A 25,333-nucleotide genomic window follows, 5' to 3' on the forward strand; every position below is an offset into this window, starting at 1 on the left:
ATGAGCTGCCAGAGAAACTGGTGGAAGCTGGTACAATTACAACATTTAAAAGGCATCTGGATAGGTATATGAATAAGAAGGGTTTAGAGGGATATGGGCCAAATGCTGGCAAATGGGACTAGATTAATTTAGGATATCTGGACGGCATGGACAACTTGGACCGAAGGGTCTGTTTCCATGCTGTACATCTCCATGAATCTACTGGTGCTTTGGAACTGATGTTCCATTAGGAGTTGGGGACCACAGTATGGAGGCCTTTCTGTGTCAGTAAGGCTATATTTACTTGATTTTTATTTCAGCAAAACTGCTGACTATCCAAAGGAGGAATAGACAAGTTACAGTACACTATTGGTATTTTTATCTTTTCAAAGAGATCCTTATATCAAATAGCATGCATCAGCCAAATCACGAACAGGCAAACAATTCCAATCCTCTGCCAATGGTTTTCCTAAACAAACCACTGGAAGGTATGTATTAACAAGCCTGTGTGCCATTTATTGAATTTGTCTCCACCTTATGTCTGTAGGAACATTCTAAATTTATCATTACTTATTCACTAAACCATAAGATGTAGGAGCATAATTAGGTCATTTGGCCCATTGAGTCTGCTCTGCCATTCAATTTTATTTTTCTGGTTACAAATTGGTTTTCATGCTTTCTCATGTGTTCTCCAATCATGGATGATAAGTTTCTTTACCCAATTCTCCTGACTTCTCACCATAACCCCTCACTAATCAAAAATCCATCTATCTGTCATAAATACATACAATGACATACAATGCCTCCACAGCCTTCAGCGGCAATGAATTCCACAGACTCAACACCCTCTGGCTGAAGAAGTTCCTTCTCATCTCAGTTCTAAAGGGTCGTTGCTTCCCTCTGAGACTGTGCCCTTGTGTCCTAGTCTCTCGTACTAGTGGAAACATCTTCTCCACGTCTGCTCATCCTTCTAAATTCCGAGTACAGACCCAGAGTATCAACCGTTCTTCACATGACAAGCCCTTCATCATCGGATCATTATTGTAAACCTCCTCCGGACCCCTTCAAAGCCAGTACATCCTTTCTTAGATATGGGCCCAAAACTGCCCATAATATTCCAAATGTGGTCTGACCAGAGCCTTATAGAGTTTCAGCAGTACATCTCTACTCTTCTAGCTCTTTCAAAATGAACGCTAACATTGCATTTGCCTTCCTAACTGCCAACTGAACATGCATGTTAACCTTAACAGAATCCTGAATGAGGACTCCCAAGTCCTTTTGTGCTTCAGATTTCCAAAGTATTTCCCATTTAGAAAATAGTCTGCGCTTCTATTCTTCCTACCAAAATGCATAACCTCACACTTAACCATGTTGTATTCCATCTGCCATTTTCTTGTGAACTCTCCTAGTCCATCCAAGTCCTTCTGCAGCCTCCTCGCTTCCTCAGTGTTAATTGTCCCTCCACCTATCTGTGTGTGAGCTGCAAAATCTGCACCGGTTTTTTTTATTTAACTTGCTTGTTATCTCCTCAAAGAATTCCAACAGATTTATCAGGTATGATCTCCCCTTGATTTTACCATGCACTTCCAAGTATTCTGCAATCATATTCTTGATAATGGATTTGAAACCCTTACCAATGACCAAGGTCAGGCTGAGGGGACTGTAACTTTCTGTGTTCTGCTTCCCTCCTTTCTTAAGCAGAGGTGTTACATTAGCCATTTTCCAGTTCTCTGGGATCCTTCTTGACTCTAGTGATTCCTGAAAGATTACTACAAATGCCTCTACAGTCTCCTCAGCTATCTTATTCAGAACTCTGGGGTGTAGTCCATCTGATCCAGGTTATTGATCCACCTTCAGACCTTTCAGCTTCCCCAGCACCTTCTCCTTACTGATGGCCACAGTATTCACCTCTGCTCCCCTGACTCTCTCGAAGAACTGGTATGCTACTGGTGTCTTCCACTGTGAAAACTGATGCAAAGTACCTATTTCAGTTTCTCTGCTATTTCTTTGATCCTCATTAATACGTCTTCATTCTCATTTTCCAGCAGTCCATTGTTCATTCTTATTTCTCTCTTATCTTTTAGATATCTAAACAAAAATCTCTTGCAATCTTCTTTTATATTACTAGCAAGTTACCTCTTACTTTTCATCTTCTACCCCCCACCCCCACCACCACCACCATTGTTTTTTCAGTTAACCTCTGCTGGTTTTTAAAAGCTTTCCAATCCTCTGGCCTTCCACTAATCTTCATCACAATTTATGCTTTTTCTTTTGCTTTTATGCTGTCCCTGACTTCATTGTGACATTGTAAAGTCAATATGTGAGTCATACTTGAGCAGTTTTTGTGGAATAATGGTCTCTCAGGAAAGTAGTAATCTTAATAACTAAGGCTGCACTGTACTAATACGACATATAATACACTGACCAAGGTCTTATCTATTTCTCTTGGTTCCCATCCCGCTCTTGAACTAAATCCATTACTGCCAAATGACCTGTATTTTGCAGTATTTTGCTTAATCCCCATTCCCACTGACTCCACTCAGTTCTCTAATGGCAACATTTTGTAAATCTGCTATGCACCATAAATCACTGAGGTCATTATTCATTTCCACTGGACTCTGGATTTAACCTCTGCTGGCTCGTGATTGACTCTCCATCACACCTTGGATCTCCAACTTCCAAAAGTATTTCTGCGGAGATGCCCTGTTGGTACTTTGATCTTCATTAGCTTCTGGACTCACATGCATTCAATAATTTGAATCTGGTCATTTTCCATCAATGTTGCAAACTCTCTCTATGATCTATCAACAAGTTAATTTAATCACATCAAGGGCCCCACATTAATTTTAGGCTGTCATTTATTGTCTCTTTCTTATCCTCTTTTACCAGCAGGACATATCCTTATCTATGCCAGACCTACATACCCCAATTTTCTTGAGTGTTAAATAGAAGAACACTTGACTCCCTATCAAGACCTAAGTATATCCTATTTGTTCTTTGTAACCTCAGAGGACCTACTCCTTTGTATTCTGTTCTCCAGACATGCTGTGATCCATTTCTCCCCTCCTAGGCAATTCTGCATTCTGCCCTATTAGCTTGGCGCACTTACGTGAAGTATGATTTGTCTGGTTAGCACACAAAACAATACTCTTCACTGTATCTTGGCATATGTGGCAATAACAAATCAAATTAAAATCACTTTTCTCATGGTCACTACCTCCCTGACTATGCATATGTTATTTGTTAACCTACTTATCTTTATATATCATCTTCACTCCAGCCAATAACTGGTTTCTCTAAGTTTCAACTTTAATTTCAAGATGATGCAATGAATTTGTATGCTTTTATTACATTCATATTAAACTATTATTCCCAAAGCAAATTTAATTAACCTTGATCCTTAGGTAACAATCCTTGTAAACTCTTATTTTTGGCACTTGTTTCAGTCTGAAATCTTTAACTAAGAATGCTTAAAAATATCAACATCGTAAACACTTACCACTGCTAAAGCATCACTTTTGAGAATGCTATTTGGTTCTAACACAATGTAATAAGCCAGAATTGTCAGAATGTACAAAACAATTATCAAAGGCATCGAAATCATAATGGCAAGGGGGAGATTCCTAAAGAACAAGAAAGGGTAACAATGAGATGTGACCACTGAACTGAAAGATTGTTTTAGAATAGAATAGAATAGAATCATAGAATCCCTACAGTGTGGAAACAGGCCCTTTGGCCCAACAAGTCCACACCGACCCTTGGAGCATCCCACCCAGGCCCATCCCCCTATAACCCACACACCCCTGAACACTACAGGCAATTTAGCATGGCCAATCCACCTAGCCTGCACATCTTTAGACTGTGGGAGGAAACCAGAGCACCTGGAGGAAACCCACGCAGACACAGGGAGAATGTGCAAACTCCGCACAGACAGTCACCCAAGGATGGAATTGAACCTGGGTCCCTGGCGCTGTGAGGCAGCAGTGCTAACCATTGTGCCACCGTGCTGCCCCAATGCCAATTTAATATATCACTATGTATTTGTGGCTTGAACAATAAGTTTTGCAGGTTCAAAACAACCCAAAATATACATTTAAACACTTTACTGCACTATTTGTTCTGCTAATTATGGTGACTTTGTACACGTATCAAATTATCGATCACTTGTACATTGTAGTTAATACCAACTATGACTGTTAGTAAGATATTGCTGTGTAAAGAAGGATATTTATACACTTCACTAACCTGTGAAATGTTTACAGCATGGATAAAGGCATTAAACCCATCATGTCCATGGTGGATCTCTTGAATTTCTGCCTCTCCACTGCTGAGGGAAATAGTTCTTCTCTTCCACTCCGTCCAGGCTCCTCTCAACCTTGAACATCTTAATCAGACTTTGAAAGAAAACGACCCTAGCCTATCCAATCTTCCCTAATACTGTAATGTTCCAGTCCTAGCAACATTCTTGTAAATCTCTTCTGGACTTACTGTAGTGAAATATTATGTTTAACTACGCAGTGGTCCATTAATTGATGGTTTTGCTCAGTAAGACTGCCACATAACATTGTGCTTTTTTCTTTATTTGGACAATCATCATCGCTGATCAACATTTATTGCCCACTCCTAACTGAGCTTAAAAAGAGTGGGGTGAATCACTTCTTGAACTGCTGAGGTCTATGTGGTGAAAGTGCTCCTGTCATCCTGTTAAGGAGGCAATTTTAGGAGTTTATACAGTGATGGTGAAGGCCTGGTTATAATTTACAAGGCAGAGTGGTGTGAAATTTAGAGGGGAACTTGAAAATATTTTTGATCCATTCGCCTCCTAGGTGCTAGAGATCACAGGTTTGAAAGGTGGTATTGAATCTTGGCAAGTTGCTCCTTGCATCTTGTACATTGTGTATACTGTTGCAACTGGGTATCAGAGGTATAGGGAGTGAGTAGTTAAGGTGTCCTTGATTCTGCTTTCGTTCCTCACATACATCTTTTGATTTGATTTGATTTATTATTGTCACGTGTACCTAGGTACAGTGAAAAGTTTTGTTTTGAGTGCAGTACAGCAGATCATACCATACAAAGTGCATAAGGGAATAGAACAGAGTGAGGAATATAATGTGACGATTGCAGAGAAGGTGCACAATGAGTGAAATTAACATTAAAATTTATACATTTAACATTTAAAATTTGAGGGGTCCATTCAGAAGTCTAATAACAGCAAGAATAAAGCTGTTCTTGAATCTGTTGGTATGTTGGTTTGCGTGTTCAAGCTTTTGTATCTTCTGCCTAATGGAAGAAGTTAGAAGAGATATAACCGGGGTGGAAGGGGTCTTTGATTATATTGGCTGTCTTCCTGAGGCAGCAGGAACAATTTTAGAAGTCATAATGGTGATGACACCTAAAAATGTACACTTCTGTATGAACTCTCTCAATTCCTATCACTCCCGTGCTGACAATCTGGCTTAACTAGGCTTCAATATCCTTCCACCAAACATTGGGATGAATCTTATATTCTCACCACCAACATGGTATAGAAGGATTGTCTTATGAGCAAAGAGTAAACAGGTTGGGATTCTACTCAATGGAGTTTAGAAGAATGAGTGATGATCCTATTGAAACTTATAGGAGTCTTATGGGGATTGATGGGGTAAATACTAAGAAGATGTTTCCCCTCATGGGTGAGTCTAAGATCAGAGGGCATAGTCTCTGAATAAAGGGATGCCAATTTAAGACTGAGAATGAGGAGGAATTTTTTTATCTCAGAAGATTGAGAGTTCTGCGGAACAACAAACCAGCTCGGCGAGCCAACCAACCTCAACACCCACAACCCGAGCTACAGATCTACTCCAAAACCTTAGAGAGGCTTTGGAATTTCTTGCCTCAGAGAGCTGTGGGGACAGAGTTCTTGTGTGTATTTAAGATGGAGATAGATGGATTCTTGATCAGTAGGGGAATCAAGGGGTTTGGGAAAGGGAGGAAAAGTGGACATGAGGAATGTTGGATCAGCCGTGTTCTTTTTGAATGGTAGAGCAAACTTGAGGAGCCAAATGACCTAATCCTGTTCCTGTTTCTTATGGTCAAATCAAACAACCATATCAGGCCATTCACAAGATTTGTTTTTTAATTGAATTTAGTTTCTTCCTATTTCTGGTATAGTATGTAATTTGTGCCTGTTACTATGAACACAGGCACAAGATACTTATTCAATATCTTTGCCATTTTCTCATTCTTCCTAATAATTTCTTCTATCTCTGCCTCTAACTGACCAACAATTATCTTAACTAATCGCCTTTTCATAGACTTGTATACACACTTACAATTTCTTTTTATAGTTTTGGCTATTTTATTCTCATTCTTTTTTTTGTATGCTTTATCAACATTTTAGTCATGCTTTGTTGATTTGTGGAACACTCCCAATCCTTGATCTATAACACTGTAAGTCTCTTTTAGTCAAATGCTACATGTGACTTATGAAGTAAATCACGGATTGAACTTTCTCATTGAATTTTTTTAAAATTGAATTCACTTTTGTTGAACATTCTGAATTGTTTATGAAGTGTTTTCCATGTTACTCAGCATACCTTTTAGTCTATTTACTCAATCAGCTTTCCCCTTACACCTATTGAATTGGCTTCACTTAAATTCAGACCTCATATTTAGGTGTGCAGTACTTTGCTTTCAAACTTAATATGTAATGAAATAGTCTTCTGGACAGTTATTTCCATGTATAAGCCAGTCAGCCTGAAAGGTGACTTCAGAAGCTTGGAAATAGTTTTGTCCACTGATAGACAAATGAATGTCACTGGATGGAGCTCGTCAGTTCTGAGCTACTCAGTTCTACAGTCTACAGCCATGTAACTTTGATATAGTTTCTACCTTTCAGAACATAACAATGTTTCTTTTCTAATGTAAATAAAATGAACTAATTTTCAGCTAATATAATCTGCTACCTTACAATGATATTAACGATCTACTTCTTACTCAAGTACATGGCTCTTGAAGTCTTATTATTAGTGGTTAATCCTGTACCATGTAATACTAGTAAGCCTCCTGGACCACTACTACAAGTAGGGTTGCCGGCAGCATATCCATCCAAAGAGTCTATCACAAATAGGTGGTAGCTGTGGACATCTCTTCCTACATTTTTTAGAGGATCTTTCACTGTGAGCTTACAATGAATCTAGTCTCATTGTACAATATTAGATCTAAAATAACTTTTCCTTATTTGGTTCCACAATATATTGTGCCAGAAAACACTCAACAGAGCATTCTACAAATTAATCTTCTAGATTACCTTTGCTAAATTGATTTGTTTAGTTCATATGAAGATTAAAAATCCCACCATGACAGCTAAATTATCCTTGTTACAAGGCCCAATTTTTTGTTCCATAAAGGTTATAAAACTATTGTTGGTAGACCAATATACAACACAACGATAATATTCTCTTTTTATTCCTAATGTCTACCTATATCAGTTCTGTTTACTTTTCTTCTAAACCCCTTCTTCTAAACCAAGATCCTATCTTACACTTTGTATGTCAGTTTTCGTTTTCAGAGATCCTCTTTCACAATTTTCATTTTGCCTATCTGTTTGAAATGTTATGTACTTCGGAAATTTTTCCCCAACTGTGGTCACCTTGTAACCAAAGGCAGAATCTTATAGGGATCTCAGTGATGTGCACTATGGCAAAGTGTATGGCAGAATCAGGTGATGAGGGCAGCAAGGCCAATCTCAACTTTGAGATCATCCCACTCCATCTTTTACAAACTGCACAGTGAGATTCTCGTTAGGCAGTGGTGAGATGCTAACTAAGTCATTACTGCTTGCAAGTGCCTGGTTAATGCCACAATTATTAATGGCACAGCTCATTAATATTCAGACTGCCAGCTTACTAAACTTGCAAAACAAGCTAGACATCACGAAAACCTGACAAGAAAACCAGAATGAGCACTTGGTATAAGACCAAAAGACACAGAAATGAAAGTAGGACATTCAGCCCATCAAGTCTGCTCTGCCATTCAATGAGATCATGGCCGATCTGATAATCCTCAACTCCACTTTCCCACCTTCTGTGGTAATGAATTCCACAAATCCACTACTTTCTGAAAAAATAAATTCCTCCTCATCTCTGTCTTAAATGGTTGATTCCTTACTATGATATTATGTTCTCTTGTCCTAAACTCTCTCACAAGGAGAAATAGCCATTGTGTATCTACCCTGTCAAGTTTTCTAGAATCGTGCATGTTTCAAAAAGTTACCTTTTGTTCTTCTAAACTATAATGAGTACAGGCCTAACCTACTCAAACTGTCATAAGACAGTGACTCCATACCCGGGACCAACCTCGTGAATCTTCTCTGGACTGCCTTCAATTCCTTGATAAGGGGATCAAAACTGTTCACAGTATTTCAGCTGTAGTCTGACTGCTGCCTTGTAAAGTTATAGCGAGACTTTCTCACTTTATTGAATCATACTCTACAGAGGAGGCCTTTCAGGCCATCAAGTCTGCACCGCCAAAAATATATTACTACTTACACTCTTCCAAGTACCCGTGCTAGGCCCATTGCCTTGAATATGAGTTCTGAGAAAGGATCACCAGACCCGAAATGTTAACTCTGTTTTCTCCTTCACAGATGCTGCCAGACCTGCTGAGCTTTTCCAGCAACTTTGTTTTTGTTCCTGATTTACAGCATCCGCAGTTCTTTTGGTTTTTATTTTGCCTTGAATATTATGATACTTTTAAGTGCTCATCCAAGTAGTTTTCAAAAGTTGTGAGGTTTCCTGACTTAGCTACCCTCCCAGACAGTGCATTCCAGGTCTCCATCACCCTCTGGATGAGAAGTCTTTCTTCAAATCCCCTTTAAACCTCACTCATCTAATAGATCAATAATCCTCAATGTTGGACTCCACTTGGAAGAGGGGAACACCGCTTTTTATTCACCTTGTCTATGCCCCTCATAATCTTATACACCTTTATCAGGTCTCCCTCTCAACCTTCCCTGCACCAAAGCACTCAGCCTGAGCCTATTCAGCTTCTCTTCAGAGCTGAACTTCTCCATTCCAGGCAATATCCTGACTACCATCAGTTGTGAAGAAGAGTCACTGGACCTGAAATGGTTAACTCTGCTTTCTCTTCACAGATGCTGTTAGACCTGCTGAGTTGCTTTAGCAAATTCTGTTTTTGTTCCAAATCCTGGTGAATCTCCTTTGCATCCCCTCCAGTGCAATCAAATCTTTCCTTTCGTGTGGTGACCAGAACTGCACACAGAACTCCAGCTATGGCTTAACCAAAGTATTGTACAGCTCAAACATGACTGCTCTGGTCTTTTAATCTATGTCATGACTGATAAAGGTAGGCACCCCCTATACCTTCTTAACTACCCTATTAACCTGTCCTGCCACCTTCAGGTATTTGTGGTCAAACACCCTAAGATCCTTCTGTTCCTCTGAATTTCCTAATATCTCGCCATTCATCGAGTACTCCCTTGTCTTGTTCCTTTTCCAAAATTCTGATATAAACTCTGAATTTATATCAGAGTTAAATTCCATCTGCCACTGATTTGCCCAACTGACAAATCCATTTATATCCTCCTCACTGTCAACCACCTGGCCAATCTTTGTGTCATTCACAAACTTACTTATCTCTCCCACTTTCTCGTATACATCATTTGTGAAAATCACAAACAGTAAGGGACCCAGCACTGATCATGTGGTATGTCACTATACACCAGCCTCCCCCCAGCTACAGAGCCTTCTACCATCATCCTGTCTCCTGCCACTAAGCCAATTTTGGATCCAAGTTGCCAGTTTACCCTGGGTCCTTTGAGCTTTTACCTTCTTTATTAGTTTCCTACGTGGGACCTTGCTAGAAGTTTTGCTGAAATCTGTAAAAGGCCTTGCTGAAATCCACGTCAACATTCCATTTGCCTTCCCTATTACCTGCTGAACTTACAGGCTAGCTTTTATGCATTTTACCATTTCACACCCTTTCATAGTATTGCTGTTTTTTTTTCTGTTTGTACAGTCTATCCCTTCCTATCTCACTTTGGGTATTGTTATCCAAACATCTGAGTGCTGTAGTTTTCTGCTGTCTGTCTCCAATTAAAGAGGATTCAACTCCTTTATTCTCCCTGCCAAAGTGCAAAACTTTGCATTTTCCCAGGTTATATTTCATGTACCAAGTGTTTGTCCACTCACTTAACTGGTCTGCATTCCTCTGCAGACTCATTGCGCCTTCCTCAACACTTGTCTTCCCACCTTTATTGTGTCACCTCCAATCTTGGCTATAGTACATGGACTTTCCTCATCCAGTCATATTGCAATAATAGTGGTTCCAGCACTGATTCCTGTGGTACTCCATTAATCACAGGCTGTCATCTGAAAATTCCCCCACGCCCTTGTACCAACTCTCTCTCCTCTATCCATGTTCGTATACTACCATTAACACCACAGGCTTTTATTAAGTAGCCTAATATGCAATATGTTATTAAATGTCTTCTGAAAATCCATACGTTGCTTTCCCTTTATCTATCCTGCTTACCACCTCCTCAAAGAATTCTCATAAATTTTTCAGACCTGATTTCCACTGCCTCTGCTTGATCATATTATGTATTTATAAATGCTCCATTACATCCCAATAACAGATATTAAGCCAACTGGCCTACAGTTACCTGAATTTTTAAAAAAATCTCCTTCCCTTTTTCAAATAATGGTGTTACTTTGGCAGTTTTCCAATCCACTGGGATATTCCAGAATCTAAAGATTCTTGTTAGATGACAAAAGTGCATCTATAATATCTGTAACTACTTTTTTAACATCCTAGGATGCATCCCTTTCAGTTCAAGGAGACTTACTGGTCTTCAGTTTCAATAGTTGCCATAGTACTTTTTCTCTAGCGATAGTATTGAATTTATTTCCTTTCCTCCTTTTCCCCCTTGATTACCTAGCATTTTGGAATGCCATTACTGTTTCTACTATGAAGTCTGACGCAAAGCACTTAGAGCGTTCAAGTCATACAGCACGAAAACAGACCCTTTGGTCCAAATTCAACTCCTCTATCATTTCCTGCTTCCACATTATTATTTCATCAGCCTTGTTCTCTAAGGGACTACATTAACTTTGGCGGCTCTTCCTTTTATATATTTAAATAAACCCTTGAAGTTTATCTTCTCCCTCTTTTTTTGGATTTTTTTTGTTGGTTTTTGATACTTGCCCAAGCCTCTCCACTGATTTTTGCCACTTTGTATGTTTTTTCTTTCAATTTTATGCTATCCTTAACTTCCGTGGTTAACCACGGTTGGCTTATTTCCTTCCTTGCTTTCTCATGGGATTATATCTTTGCTGTGAGCCATGAACTATTTCTTAAATGTCTGACATTTTACTTCAGCTGCATTTGCTGCTAAACTCCTTTCCGAGTCCACCCCAACGAGCTCTGTTCTCATTCCCTTCTAATTATCCTTATTTAGGTTTAGCACAGCGGTTTCTGATACAAATGTTTCCCCTGCAAATTGACTGCTAAATTCTATTCTGTCAGAGTCACTGTTATCTAGGGGATCTTTTACTGTGAAATCAAATGTAAAACCTACCTCATTACGCATCACAAGATCCAAAACAGCTTGATCCCTGTTTGGATCCTCAACATATTGTTATAGGAAACTATCCCAAATATACACTATGAATTCTTCATTATACGTACAACTGCCAATCAGACTTCCCAATTCAAATGAAAATTAATGTCACTCATGATTAACATACTGGTTCCTTACATGCCCTCATTATCTCATGATATATTCCATTTCCTATTGGACAGCTACTCCTGGGGGGCTGAGAGATTACTTCTATCAGTGTCTTCTCCCACTTTTTAATTCTTATCTCCATCCCTATGGATACTAGATCTTCCAATCCAACATCATTTCTTGTTATCACACTTATCCCATCCTGTACTAACAATGTTACCTTACCACCTTTCCTTCCTGCCCTTTGAATATTTAGTTCCCAACTTTGATCTCCTTGTAACCATGACTCTGTAATGGCTATAAGATCATACTCATTAAACTGTATTAGTTTAATTATTTTGTTCCAAAGATTATGCACATTCATTTTCCCTCCTTCCATCGTAACTGTGGGTGCTTTTCTGTTTGTACACTTTGTCCTTTGTCCCACTGAGTATCGTGACCCGAAGAGGTGCTCTATAATGCTGCCATAGCTTCTTGTTTTGTCGGCCTACTTGTCCCCTTCCTCACCCCGCTAGTTAGTTTAAAGCACTCTAAGAACCCTCCTGCTATATCTCCAATCCACTTACAGGTTGCTTCAGCACTTTAGTGCTGCATTATGGACTGCAACTGCAACAATTATTGTAAGGCTGCAACAAGAACAGTGTGCTCAGGGACATGTATTCAACTCATTGTCTGGACCAGACTGCAACTCCAGGCTTTCCACTTGCTGTCATAATTCTCACTGACTCTGAGTCTCTCTGGATGCTCACTACAATCTGACGTGCATTATCATGTCTTGTCTTGTCATTTTGCCTCCAGTAACTGGAGATAACAAGCTCCTGTTATTGCTGTCTTGCCTATCTATTTTTGTTCAGATACAAAGCCAAGAAATTTGTCATGATTGTCAGCAGCTCAAGTCAAGGGAAACAGTCTTTTCTCAGGAGATCCCAGCATGGTAATTCAAGAGTACCAGTCCATGTTCTGCTCGCGATGGTCAGTCAGGATCCTCATTAGAGGCAAGGAACCAAATGTTGCGTAGCATACCAGCCATCTTGACTCTTTTTGCACTATTGTGCATTGTTTTCCTCCTGGAATGACAGAAAGGCATGAATTATGGGAGATGAAAATGGATGGTACAGCTATTCCTGTTGGTGCAAGTGAGCAGCTGTCCCAAGCAAGTGAGTAGGCAGCTCAAAGGGCTTGCAGGGTTAGTGGTGTTGGGGTTATGGTGAGTGATAATGTGTGGGGAAGATGATGTAGCCAATAGTGAGAATGGTAGAGCATTGAGAGTGGGTACAGTAATAGAGATAGAATGAGTGCGAGGTATCAGAGAGAAAATTATGGCATTACCTTGGCAGAGTGGCAAAGCACACTGACCTTCTCTTAAAGTGCTGTGCATTCCTCTATATGACTGCGACTGCTTTAAACCCAGATGGCAAGCTCTATCCAGGCTGGCACAGTCTGGTGTCACGGTCTCCATTGCTGATCCTGGGGGAGGAAGTATTGCGTCAGCACCACCTCATCTAGCAGGACCTCCGTGTCCCTCCCTGCAAAGTGTGTCACTGATTACCCCGTGTCTGCCAAGTCCAGGGCAAAATCAGCAACCATGTAGGACAGCTCTGGACTAACAGTGCTTGTCTGGTGGACAACTGACTTTTACAGATGGCATAGGTGCAAAGGATGATGGTGAATTCCAAGTTGTCCAACGAGTGTCACGTTATTCTGGGAGCAGAAATTGGATTTAAAACATGCCATAGAGGTGTGGTAGGAAATTAACAGGATGCGTGGTAAGATAGGTCTGATAACTCGCGAGGTCTTGTGGCAAAATACCTGCTAGAAACTTGACCTCAGGCAACAAAACACCTACTGTTACTGGCACCGCTACTTCCTCTGCCTTTTGCAAATGCTTCATGTCTTCAGATGAGAAGGTTTAACTATTTTTATGCGGTGGCTAAATGAGTGGCATTTTCCAAAACATGAAGACATCCAAAAATGTGTTCTGCTTATTATAATGAACAACATTGTTGTAAATTTCTTTATCTGTGCAATTCCAGATACATAGCTCTAAGTTCCATCATTGGCTGCTTTGACTTAATGGCACATCCTTTGGTTGTTCATAGTAGGCAAAGTACAGAATACTCAACCAGGCCATGCTTGTATAACCCCAAAATGTCTACTTTTAGTCGTGATTTTGTGATTGGCTAGCATTTGTTGAACAATGCTGTGTGTGTTAATAGCTACGCTAACAACCAAATTAAGCCATGGTTCCTTGAAATTGACTTGCTGGTAGACAGGATAGTGAAGAAGGGGTTTGGTATGACTGCCCTTATTGGTCAGTACATTGAGTTCAGGAGTTGGGAGGTCATGTTGCAGCAGTACAGGACATTGGTTGGCCACATTCAGAGTATGGCATGCAGTTCTGGTCTCCCTGCTATAGGAAGGTGATCTTATAGAGGTTTATAAAATCATGAGGGGCATGGGTAGGACTATTGGCAAGGTCTTTTCCCGAGGTGGGGGAGTCCAAAATTAGAGGGGATAGGTTTAAGATGAGAGGGAGAAAATTTAAAGGGACCTAAGGGGCAACATTTTCACGCAGAGGTGGTGTGTGTATGCAATGAGTTGCCAGAGGAACTAGTGGAACAATTACAAGATTTAAAAGGCATCTGGATGGGTATATGAATAGGAAGGTTTAGAAGGGTATGGGGCAAATACTGGCAAATGGGACTAGAGTTATTTAGGATATCTGGTCAGCATGGATGAGTTAGGCTGAAGGGTCTGCTTCCGTGTTGTACATCTTTATGACTCTAAATCAAGCTCAAAATGTGGCTCATTGACACTTGCTAGAAGAGATATACATTCATACACAAGAACACATTTTCTCCAAACAAGTGAAAATGTTCAAGGCTTGTACCTTTTTAAAATTCCAGTATTATGGAATGGGGAGGCCTAGAGTCCCCATTGGTTTTTCTATGGCAATGACTTAGCCAATCGTAGACTTGACAACAAATCAGCACCCATTTCTCCTGTAAATTGTGATCTCTTGAAATTTAGCATTCTTGCTTTTGTCCTGAAGAGTAAAGTTGAAAAGCTTCTGACAACATGTTTCTCTTTTCAGCCAGACATTTTTTAATGAGTCTTCTTTCTATGGATTCATTATTGGCTGATAAACTATTACCAATAAACTTCCTGTCACAATCTTCTAGTCTTTACCAAAACCACCACACTGTTCTATTGCTTTCAGTTTTCAGATTTATTTAACAGCTTCACAAGAAAATTGTAAGCTGACTGGCTGCTGAGTAACTATTCTCTGGGAGCATGTGTAACTAGTTGGAAATTGGAAAAACACAAGTTTTAAATATTTTATTTTAGGTTGTTAAGGCCTTTCTGTTCTTAACTTGTATTAATGCACTCAGTTATGGTAAGGTGCGGTCCGAAATAAAACTTTTAAAATATAATTAATTAAATAATCAAATAATCATTTAATTAAAATCTATTAAGGACAACAAGGCAAATGATGTGTTGCGACTGCAAAATGTGTGAGCTTCTGGATGCCAGTACAATCATGCATGCTGTAACTGTGACTTGAGGAGCTTTAGTACAAACTCACTGAGCTGCAGGCTGAGCAACAAGATACTGGGGCACATCAGGAAGGGAGGGAGCTGTTAACAGGATATTTTGTTCTAAGACTTGGTCAAATCCCTTAGGATTTTTTTTTCTGATTTGTTCAGTGGTCAGGGACATAAGGATATGCCTGCAAATGAAGCGGGAAATGTATACATGCAAGTAGTCCTGTGCTGCAACTTCACCAGGGTGACATCTCATTTTTAGGTATATATGGTGCTACTCCTTGCATGCCATTCTGTGCTTTTCCATGAACCAGGATTGATGCTAGTAATAGAGTGGATGATATGTCAGTGAAGTGCCTCCAGATTATGATGAATACTGTTCTGCTGCTGATGATCCTCATGAATATCTAGTATTGAATAGCTAGATGTGTGCAAAATCTATCCCATTTAGCACAGAAATAGTGCCAGACAACACAATGGAGGGTATTCTGAATGTGAGGATGGGACTTTGTTTCCATAAAATGTTCAGCGGTCATTCCTATGAATGGGTTATTGATAGATGCATCTGTGACAGAATGGCGAGGATGAGGTCAAGTGAGTTTTTCTCCCCTGTTGGTTCCTTCGCCATCCATGGCGAACTCAGTTTTGCAGCTGTGTGTACTTTAGGACTTGGCCAATCTTGATGATGAGCATTGAAATCCCTGACACAGTACGTTCTGTGCCCTGTCCACCCTCCGCTTCCTCCACTATGAAGATGGGATTTTGCCTCCATAATGACTTTGTGGTTTTCACACTCCCATTGATACTGTCATGGACTTATGCGTCTGTATCAGGTAGATTGGTGAGAATGAATTCAAGTAGTTTTTTTTTCTTTCTTGTTGGTTCCCTCGCCATCTCCAGAGATCAGTCATCACTATCTCCTTTAGGACCTGGCCAGCTTGAGTCAGCAGTGGTGAGTCATTACAGATGATGGAATTTGAAGTTCACTACTTTGCCAACCAAGTGACTTCTCTAAGTGGTGTTCAACATTGATTTACTGATATATCAGATCAGGGAGAGTAGTGGTTGGAAATCAGCAGAAAGTTCCTTTACCCATGTATGAACTGATGCCATGAGGATACATGCAGTTGGAGTTAATGTTCAGCACACCCAAGGCAACTCACTCCCAACTGTTTATCACTGGACTGCCACCTCTAATGGACCTTTCCTACCAGTAGGACAGAGAATACCATGTCTGGGACAAGATTTGATGTGACTACGGTAGGCTGTTTGATTGGTCTTTAGGATAGCTCTCCTAGTATTTGAACAAACCCCAGATGTTGGTAAGAGTCAACAGTGTTGTTTACAGTGCCTTGGTTGATGACAGCTATTTCATTCAGTTTCATTGCTTTCTTTAGACTGTGCAGTAGTTTGTATGGCTTGTTAGACCGTTCCATAGAGCAGCCAGACCAGGCAGGAGAACAGATTTTCTCCCTTAAAAGATTTTCATGAACTAGTTTGATTTTTATAACAATTGCCAATTGTCACATGGGCACCATTAAACTAGCTTTTTGATTCCAGATGTTACTGAATTCTAATTTTGTCTTCTGTCGTGGTGGCATTCAACCCGCATCTGAAGCCTGGGGCTCCATATCACTAGTTGAGTTACAGAATCATTATACTAGCACTATCCTAATTCTGCACTATTATTCTCATGTCCTTGCTTTGATGTGCGCAGACAGCTGATGCCCACTTAAAAGGTGTAGTCTAAGGCTAGGCACCCCTGTCAGGGTGATTAGTTTAATTTTGTATGCAACATATGGTTTAATTCATAAATTTGTTTTAGAATGTGTTTTGGCTTTTGTTTTTTTGCATTGTGGTCAAATGCCAATATCATGGTCAGTGATAGAGGAGTTTTAAGGCATAATGAACTTGGTCAATAGGAAATTGTGGTTGAGGTCACTGGTAGTGCGCACAAATTAGTTTTTAATGTCTTCTTATATCTTCTGCCAGGCATAAGGAGGTTGCCTAAGTTATATGCTGCCTTTCTCTTCCTCCTTTTCAGCCAGCTCATCCTTCTTGTTTTAACAACAAGTCCTGTTCTACACGACCTCTGCTAAGTTTACAACTAGTATTCAATTCCAAGAGGAAGTGTTTGTGCTCACATCCAGCAGAACCTATTTGTACAAAGCATAGAAAATCAGCAAAAACTACTCCTGTACTTGTCATATCATTCCCTGCTGACTTCTGAAATTTGAAATAACTATGAAAAATACTAAGAACATGTAAAATTGTAGCACAGCCAGGATAATTCTATCAGCAACTAACCTGTCAGTGGTTATAGTTATGGAGGGAGGTTAGTCATGGCTCACATCAGCTCTAGCCTACCAGACTGCCTTGATCCTTTGCAATTTGCCTACCAGCACAACAGGTCCACAGCAAACACCATCTCCCTGGCTCTACACTCATCTCTGCAACATCTGGATAACAAGGATACCTATGTCAGGCTCCTACTTATTGACTACAGCTCCGCCTTCAACACCATAATTCCAAACAAACTCATCTTCGAACTCAGAGATCTAGGTCTCTGGTTCGCCTTTTGTAACTGGATCCTCGACTTCCTGACCCATAAATCGTAATCAGTAAGAATAGGTGACAACACCACCTCCATGATAAACTTGCAACACCAGTGCCCTGCAAGGCTGTGTACTCAGCTGCCTACTGTACTCCTTATACACTCATGGCTGTGTGGTCAAATTCCACTCAAACTCCATTTATAAGTTTTCTGACAACACCTCTGTTTTAGGAGCATGGAGGCTGAAGTGCACAAGAAGTCCACAGCTGCAGGGTTCCTTAGGATTTGTCACTGGTACAGAAGGGCAGCATGTTTCATCCTTGAAGCCACTTCCTCAGAATGAGTGAAGCACAGTGTTAACACAGGCTCCATGACACTGTGACTGAAATGTGTCAGCTGCTGGGTCAGGATATGCAACATGAAGGAATGGTGGCTGTGGGTGGGAGTTGGGGTGGGGGTGAAGATTGGGGGTGGCAACCTCTCCTGGTGACTGTGAAGGTGACAGCTGCATTGAATTCCATAGACTACGTGCATGTTGCACTCACAGTGCCACGTCACAATGCAGCAAATTTCATTAATAAGAATGGTTTCTATTCCATTAATGTGCAGGTGATCTGTGATTATCACTACCACTTTTTGTAGGTGTGCGTCAGGTACCCTGACAGCTGCCACTACCCCTACATACTGGTGACTCTCATGTTCCTGCTGCATTTGAGAGTCCAGATGCCTAACAAGGCTGGTTATTGATTGGCAAAGCTACCACTGCAGCCATGGCCGATGGCACCATTTGTACAATCTTGAGTGTCGCAGAACGCAGATACAGTGCCACCCATGCTTCAATCATGGCCATGATACAGCAGGCATTGGGCTTGCTGAGGAAGTTCCACTGTTTCGACCCGTTTGAGCTCCCTTGCAATATAGTCCACTGTGTGCCACATTATCCTGCACAATTAGAGCAGACAATGAGGGAATGTGATGAATGCTGAAGAACTGGCAGAATGGAAGCAGTCTTCCAAGGAAGAGGAAACTCACTTTGAGCATGACAAAGCAGAACTGCATTGGCTGCTACAAGACAGTCAAGACTTAATTAACACCTAATTCCAGTAGATGTGAGCTGCATGTAGCAGACAATTTTGGACTATAAAATAGTTGTTGGTCGCAATACAAGGTTTCATTCGTATTCTGGCAGCAAAACACAGCTTCTGTTTGTTTTGTGTCTGTTCATGTTGGCTGATTGTAAATAAAAGATTTCTGACATTGTTTGAAGGCTTGCCTGATACGATGGTTGTACACTGAACATTAGCAAGGTACTGGGCTACTGTGGTCATTGGGAACAAAATAGCAATGACTTAGAAAGGATAATAAGATGGGATGTGGCTAAGGACAGGTGAGCTACATGGCCTGGTGAATAAACAGTGACTGGGAAAAGAAAATGGCATTATAGGTGAGGAAACGTCAGCCATGCCAGCTTTGTGACATGAGCAACATGTGTTTATGGCTGCTATGCCAATATGTTGCTGACAAAGGGCAACTCTGGTGTGGCAAATAAAAACCGAAAGAACTGCGGATGCTGTAAATCAAGAACAAAAACAAAGTTGCTGGAAAAGATCAGCAGGTCTGGCAGCATCCGTGAAGGAAAAAACAGAGTTAACGTCTCGGGTCCAGTGACCCTTCCTCAGAACTTCCTCTGGTGTGCCAATCTTGGCTGTGGTTCCAAAATAGTACCAGTTCCAGGGATGCTGGTCTATCAGAGAAGTTCATGCAGTGGTGAGCTCTTCCAGTTGCAGTGTGTAGGAGAATCCGGCTAGCATTGGATGAGGGAAGCGCTATGGTTGGGGTGTTAAGGATAGTTGATGAGGTGAGTTTGGGATAACAGCATGAAAATACTCTCTAGATCTGGCGGAGAGAAATCCTCTACGAAACTTGATGAAATTGACAGTTTGCCAAAAAGAAAATAAGGTTCAGCTCAAAGGATTATATTGAATGTTTTCTTGATTTGATGATTAAGCATATGCATAAGAAGAAAATTATATGAATAGAAGACCATGTCAAAAGATAAATGTTCCTTCAAAGTGAAGCTAAAAACCCTCGAATATAACTGTGCATCAATTCGCTCTTCCCCAATGACCAAGATTTTGAATTGGGAGGTGCTCAGTATGAGAATCTTATGGGCTAATTTTTCCTACAAGTCCTTTAATTTAGCAATTGACTGGCCATTATTTTTAAATGAAGTTTTGCAGCTTTAAGTTGTGACTATACATATTCTGAAAGAAGCTGCAGCTACTTAATTAGTGACTGCTTTAATCTATTTTTCCTAACTTTGTTTTCAGAAAATTTAAGTAGACGCTCCCCTGTGCTGCCTTGTTTGCGCCAAGTGCTGCTTTAGTTGTGCATCGTTTAAAGTGGGAAATCTGCAGACCACACAAAAAGTAGCCAGGTAGTTTGATAATGAAAAAATTGGCTCTGGTCTGCAGGGTGATATCAGGGGCTTGGTCGAGCAGAGGAAAATTGTAGAATGAATTCAATCTGGAAAGGTATGTGGTAATGCATTTGTAGAAGACAAACAAAGCTACAGAATATACAATAAACTGGCGGAGTTTTTAGAGGAAGTTAGAGATGTTGGAATGCATGTCTACAGGTTCCTGAAAGTGGCAGATAGAAAATGTATTAAGGAAGAGCTATAGGATGCTTTCCTTCATTTGGGAAGGTATTGAATAAAAGCAGGGATGCAATTCTGGAACTATGAAATCACTGATCAGGCCGCAGCTGGAGTTTTGAGTAGAGAGCTCATCACCACATACAGGAAGGATACCAATGCTCTAGACATTGTATAGAGGAGATTTACAGGAATGTCGTCAGGGCCTGAAAATTGTAAGTGTGAGAAAAGATTGTACAGGCTGGTGTTCTTTCCTTGAAACAAAGGAAGAGGAGGGGTGACTTAATTAAAGTGTGAAAAATAATGGTCTTTGATAGAGTGTGTGGGGAAGCCCTGTTTCTCTAGCAGATAGGCCAATTACAAGAAAACAAGTTGTTTATGATGGTAGCAGGATTATAAGGGTCATAGGAAAAAAAATGCTTTCACCCAGAGTGTAGTTGTTGAAGTGGAAACCCTCAAGTCAATTAGAAGGAAACTTGCAGTTACACCTCAAGCACTGTAACCTGTACAGACTAGATGCTGGAAACCTAAGTTTAGAGTGGGTGACTAGTCTATTCAGCCCAGTCAGACATGATGGGCTGAATGATATCTTTCTGTGCTGGAACATTCTATTGTTCTAATACTGCAGTGTAACTGAAACCCCCAAGAACATTACATTTCATTTCAAGGAAGGAAAGAAAATGAAGGGCAAGCTGCTATGGGCAATTTTGCATACTTTCTAAGAATGGACCCACATTAGCAGAAGCCCTGCCATAACACATATGTAGACAGAACTAAGACACAAACTTAACACTCTGAATAAGTTAATATACATAAGAAAATATGCTGCGTATTTTTCTGTTGAAATACCAATGATCACAGAGGGTTTAGTATCACAGAGGGTTTAGTATCGCAGAGATTAGGGGACTAAAATATACAGGAGTGGCAGGCTTGCTCACCCTCAAATGCCCAGGAGCATTAAATTATAGGGTTACTAATGAGACAAAGGACAAAATCTGTGAGAAACTGCTCCTCCAACTGAAGTCTCTATCTGACACTGCTTCAGCTCCTCTAATCACAGGTCTCTTCTCCCACTCGAGGCTGCTCTGGAAACAAGAATCTATGACTGCAGAACTAGCATGGTTGGGAGAGAGACATTCTGTGGGTGTCCCACTGCAGCCATTGAGAGGAGGCAGTTTACAAAATGTTGTTAGGGAGTGAAGATTCTTTGTTGGATATAAAATTGCTGGAGGACACATCATTGGATGAGATTAGGATTTTTATCAGTATTGTCATATACATCAAGGACAGCGAAAATGTTTCTGTAACTGATTGCTTCAATCATCAGAGATGGGGATTCCTGTAATTCGGAAACGCAATAAATGCCATTTTTTGTTAATTTACCCATAGGGATTAAGAATAGTGCCAAGAAAAATCATGGTACAATCCAATGAAACAAAACAGAAATTGCTGGAAAAGCTCAGCAGGTCTGGCAGCATTTGTGAAGGGAAAAAACAGAGTTAATGTTTTGGGCATAATGCTGTTTTGTTTCCTGATTTAAATCTGTTTTGTTTCCTGATTTTCAGCATCCGCAGTTCTTATGTTTTTTATTCAATGGTAGTCCATGATTGCCAGCCCATTGTTAAGGTATGGCACATGTAGGAGAAAGAGGAATAGCTTCAGTTGGTTAAATGGTTTAGGGAAATTTATTAAAGAAATTTTTGAGTGCCAGCATATCCCTGTCTATTTCTATATTTGTGTACATACATTCAATGTCCATTAAAGAAACCACAGCATTGGGAGGTACAGTTAGTGAGTTAATCATCTTTATTAAGTGGTATGTATCTTTAATGTAACAAGGTTACTTCTGTACTATGGGGTTCAAATCTACGTCTCATCAAAGCATAATGAAATATTAGTTTGGAAAAAAATTGAAATGTGAAATTATGTAAAACCATTAATTATCTGATGGCTAACTTGGTGCTGCAGAATTAATTTGTTCATCCCCTTTTTGCATGTTTGGACCTTTGGAAGTCAGTATCCTGACAGGTTTGTCAGCACTCACTTTCAGCAGAAGTACTGACAGGATCGAACTTGAAAGTGGCAGATCAAAACCAAAAAATAATGCAGAGTGCAAACTGCTTGCAGTTCATTTTTACAAGGGGCTGCAAACGTGACACTCATTCCCAAAAGTTACCAGTGTCAAGTAATAAAGATTTTTATTCTGGAAATGGAGATATATTTATTATGGCATAAATATTTTGATCTGAGTCAGAATCCCCATTTCCAACACAGATTAGTCAAAAACGTCAGCCAGACAAATTAAAGCAAAATTCTGGAGTTGCTGGATATCTGAAGTAAAAACAGAGTGCTGGAAAAACTCAGCAATTTTGGTAGCATATATGGTGAGAAACTGAGCGTTAATTGTTAATGAATAATTGCTCTTTGGAGCTGGGAGATTTGGGATTTGGGTCCATGGGACTGGAGATCTGAAGCGGAGGAATAGGAGTCAACAGGAAGTTGGGAAGGTTTGGCTCCATTGTGGGGTGTGGTATCTGGTGTCTGTGGGAGTTACAGGGCAGGGAGGGGTGGCAGTTTTAAAGTTAGCCAGGAGTTACAGCAAATTTTAAGGACTTTAGCTTTTTCTGGCTAACCCTTCAGGTAAGTGAGTTAGAACAATCCAGGTGTAACCCAAAATTGGAGACCTGTTTAATGGGCAATTGCCATTGGGAGTTTAATCTTCATGAGTAATTCTTTTAGAGTCACTTGTGTTGGGACTTCTGCATCGTCCTAGCACGCAACTCCATTCTGTGTTTGGCATTGACCATCTTACAATCAGATCTGGGTCAATAAATTAACTAAAACACTTTATTTATAAATTCCAGTTTGAAGATTATATATACATATAAATATTTAAATATGTGCAGTATTTGTGTTACCTTATCTATTTAAAGACAGAAACCTTACAAACTATTAAGCCAATACAGAAGATAAAGTTATCACATAATTGCAGGAGTTGGTGATAATGAAAAGGGAGGCCCTGTTATGTTTAGATATGTAGTTATGCCTGCAAATTTATGAAAAAGCGCACTGTGCTTTGACACAATTAAAAGTGAATAGCTGAGATCAAAACCACGTTTATATCTGTGACTACACAGGTAGGAATCTTTGTGCAGACAATGGAAGACTACTTATGGCATGTAACAGAGTCTAACTAATGATAAGAAATGCCTTGTTAATTCTCAGATTGAATAGTTCAGGGAAGTCAGTTTGGGTGATAGGGACCAGAGAGGTAAGAGAACCTACCCAGCAGAAAAAAGAACTCTGACTTTGATTATGCTCCAGGCAGAGAAAGTAGAACTATCCTTTTCTATTGAGTTATAGAACACAAGTCAAAAACATACTGTTGTCAGGACTAAGCCAGAAACTTCCAATCTCCATTGTTTTCAGTGAACCAAAAGAGAATCCTCAGACCTGCAATGTTTCCAGTTCCATCTCAAAATCTAAGAATAAATCGACTTTTGTACTCTTTAAATGTGGAAGAAAGAGACATCATCCTATCATTGTTCACTTGACTAACAACCATGAAAATCAAAAGGTGAACCCCAAAAATTAAAAAGCAGCCCTCAGGAAAATCTTAAGAAGAGCTCTCAAGAACACTATTTTGACCTCTAACAAGGAGTAATCATTGTTTATACTTGGGTAATGTGCAGACTACAAATACAGATATTATGTCCGTACCACAAATATAGATATTTACTACAGTGTGGACCTACCTCTCACAATCAAGAACCTCTTCTGTTATGTAGTTAAGTGTGTCCCAACCTGAGTAGGCAAACAGCACAAAATACATTGCGAGGGATATCTTATCAGCATCAAGTATGGAGCCTTGAAATGCAGAATCAAGGTGAGAATATTCTTCTGTAAGAAAGGAACAAGCAATAAATTGTGGGAGAACTTCTCACACTGCTTTAAATGCTGCAAGAGAAAACAGCAGAAAATCTCCATACTGATGATCTAAAATTACATACATTATATATATAAATGATTTTGCTGTGAGAATTAGTAGTAATATTTACAAATTAGCTGTTGACACCATACTGTGTGGGAATGTAAGTTGTGAGGAAGATACAATAAGAGATCTTTAAGAGAACTTGGACAGGCTGTGATTGAGCTAGGAAATGACAGATTAAAAAAAAAATTAAATGTGAAGTGATTCACTTTGATGGAGAAAAACAAAGGCAGAATATTTCTTAAAAGGCAAGCGGTCAGGAAGTGTATGTGTCCAAAGGGAACCGGGAGTCCTTATTCATGAGTCATTAAAAATTAACGTAAATATAGTAAGCATTTATTTTCTTCATTCATGTAATGTGGATTTTGATTGCATTTGATAGCGTTTATGGCCCATTCCTAATTGCCCTGGAGAAGGTGGTGGTGAGCTGTCTTCTTGAATCACTGCAGGATACTAACAATGCTCTCACGAAAGGAGTGCCGGGCCGGGATTCTGACCCAGTGACAATGAAGGAATGATGATATTTTTGTTATTCATTTTTGGTTTGTGGGCATCGCTGGCTGGCCAGCATTTATTTGCCTGTCTCTTGCTGCCCTTGAGAAGGAGATGGTGAGCTGGTAGTGATATAATTCCAAGGCAGGATATGTAGATTGGAGGGGAAATTGTAGGTTGTGGTGTTCCCATGCATCTGCTGCCTTGTTCTTCCAGAAGATAATGGTCATGGGTTTGGAAGATGTGGTCAGTGGATTCTTGGTGAGTTACTACAATTCATCCTAAAGATGGTACACACTGCTGCCACTGTGCTTTTGTGATCAAGACTGCGAATGTTGAAGACTGGGTGCCAATCAAGAGGGCTGCTTTATCTTGGATGGTACCAAAC

The 25,333-nt window shown here is 40.1% G+C and overlaps 1 protein-coding gene across 1 annotated transcript in view; it reads right to left on the reverse strand.

Annotated features, from left to right (window-relative positions):
• LOC109915551 (Y+L amino acid transporter 2-like) overlaps positions 1-25,333 on the reverse strand; it is a 98,051-nt gene that overhangs the window by 12,828 nt on the left and 59,890 nt on the right. Inside the window, exon 5 of the mRNA XM_048605810.1 lies at positions 24,218-24,362. Coding sequence (XP_048461767.1) covers positions 24,218-24,294 — 77 coding nt within the window. The 5' untranslated portion in view covers positions 24,295-24,362. The remainder of the gene's footprint in view (positions 1-24,217; positions 24,363-25,333) is intronic.

The sequence above is a fragment of the Rhincodon typus genome, chromosome 15 (assembly GCF_021869965.1).
Source record: "Rhincodon typus isolate 14 chromosome 15, sRhiTyp1.1, whole genome shotgun sequence".
NCBI lineage: Eukaryota > Metazoa > Chordata > Chondrichthyes > Orectolobiformes > Rhincodontidae > Rhincodon > Rhincodon typus.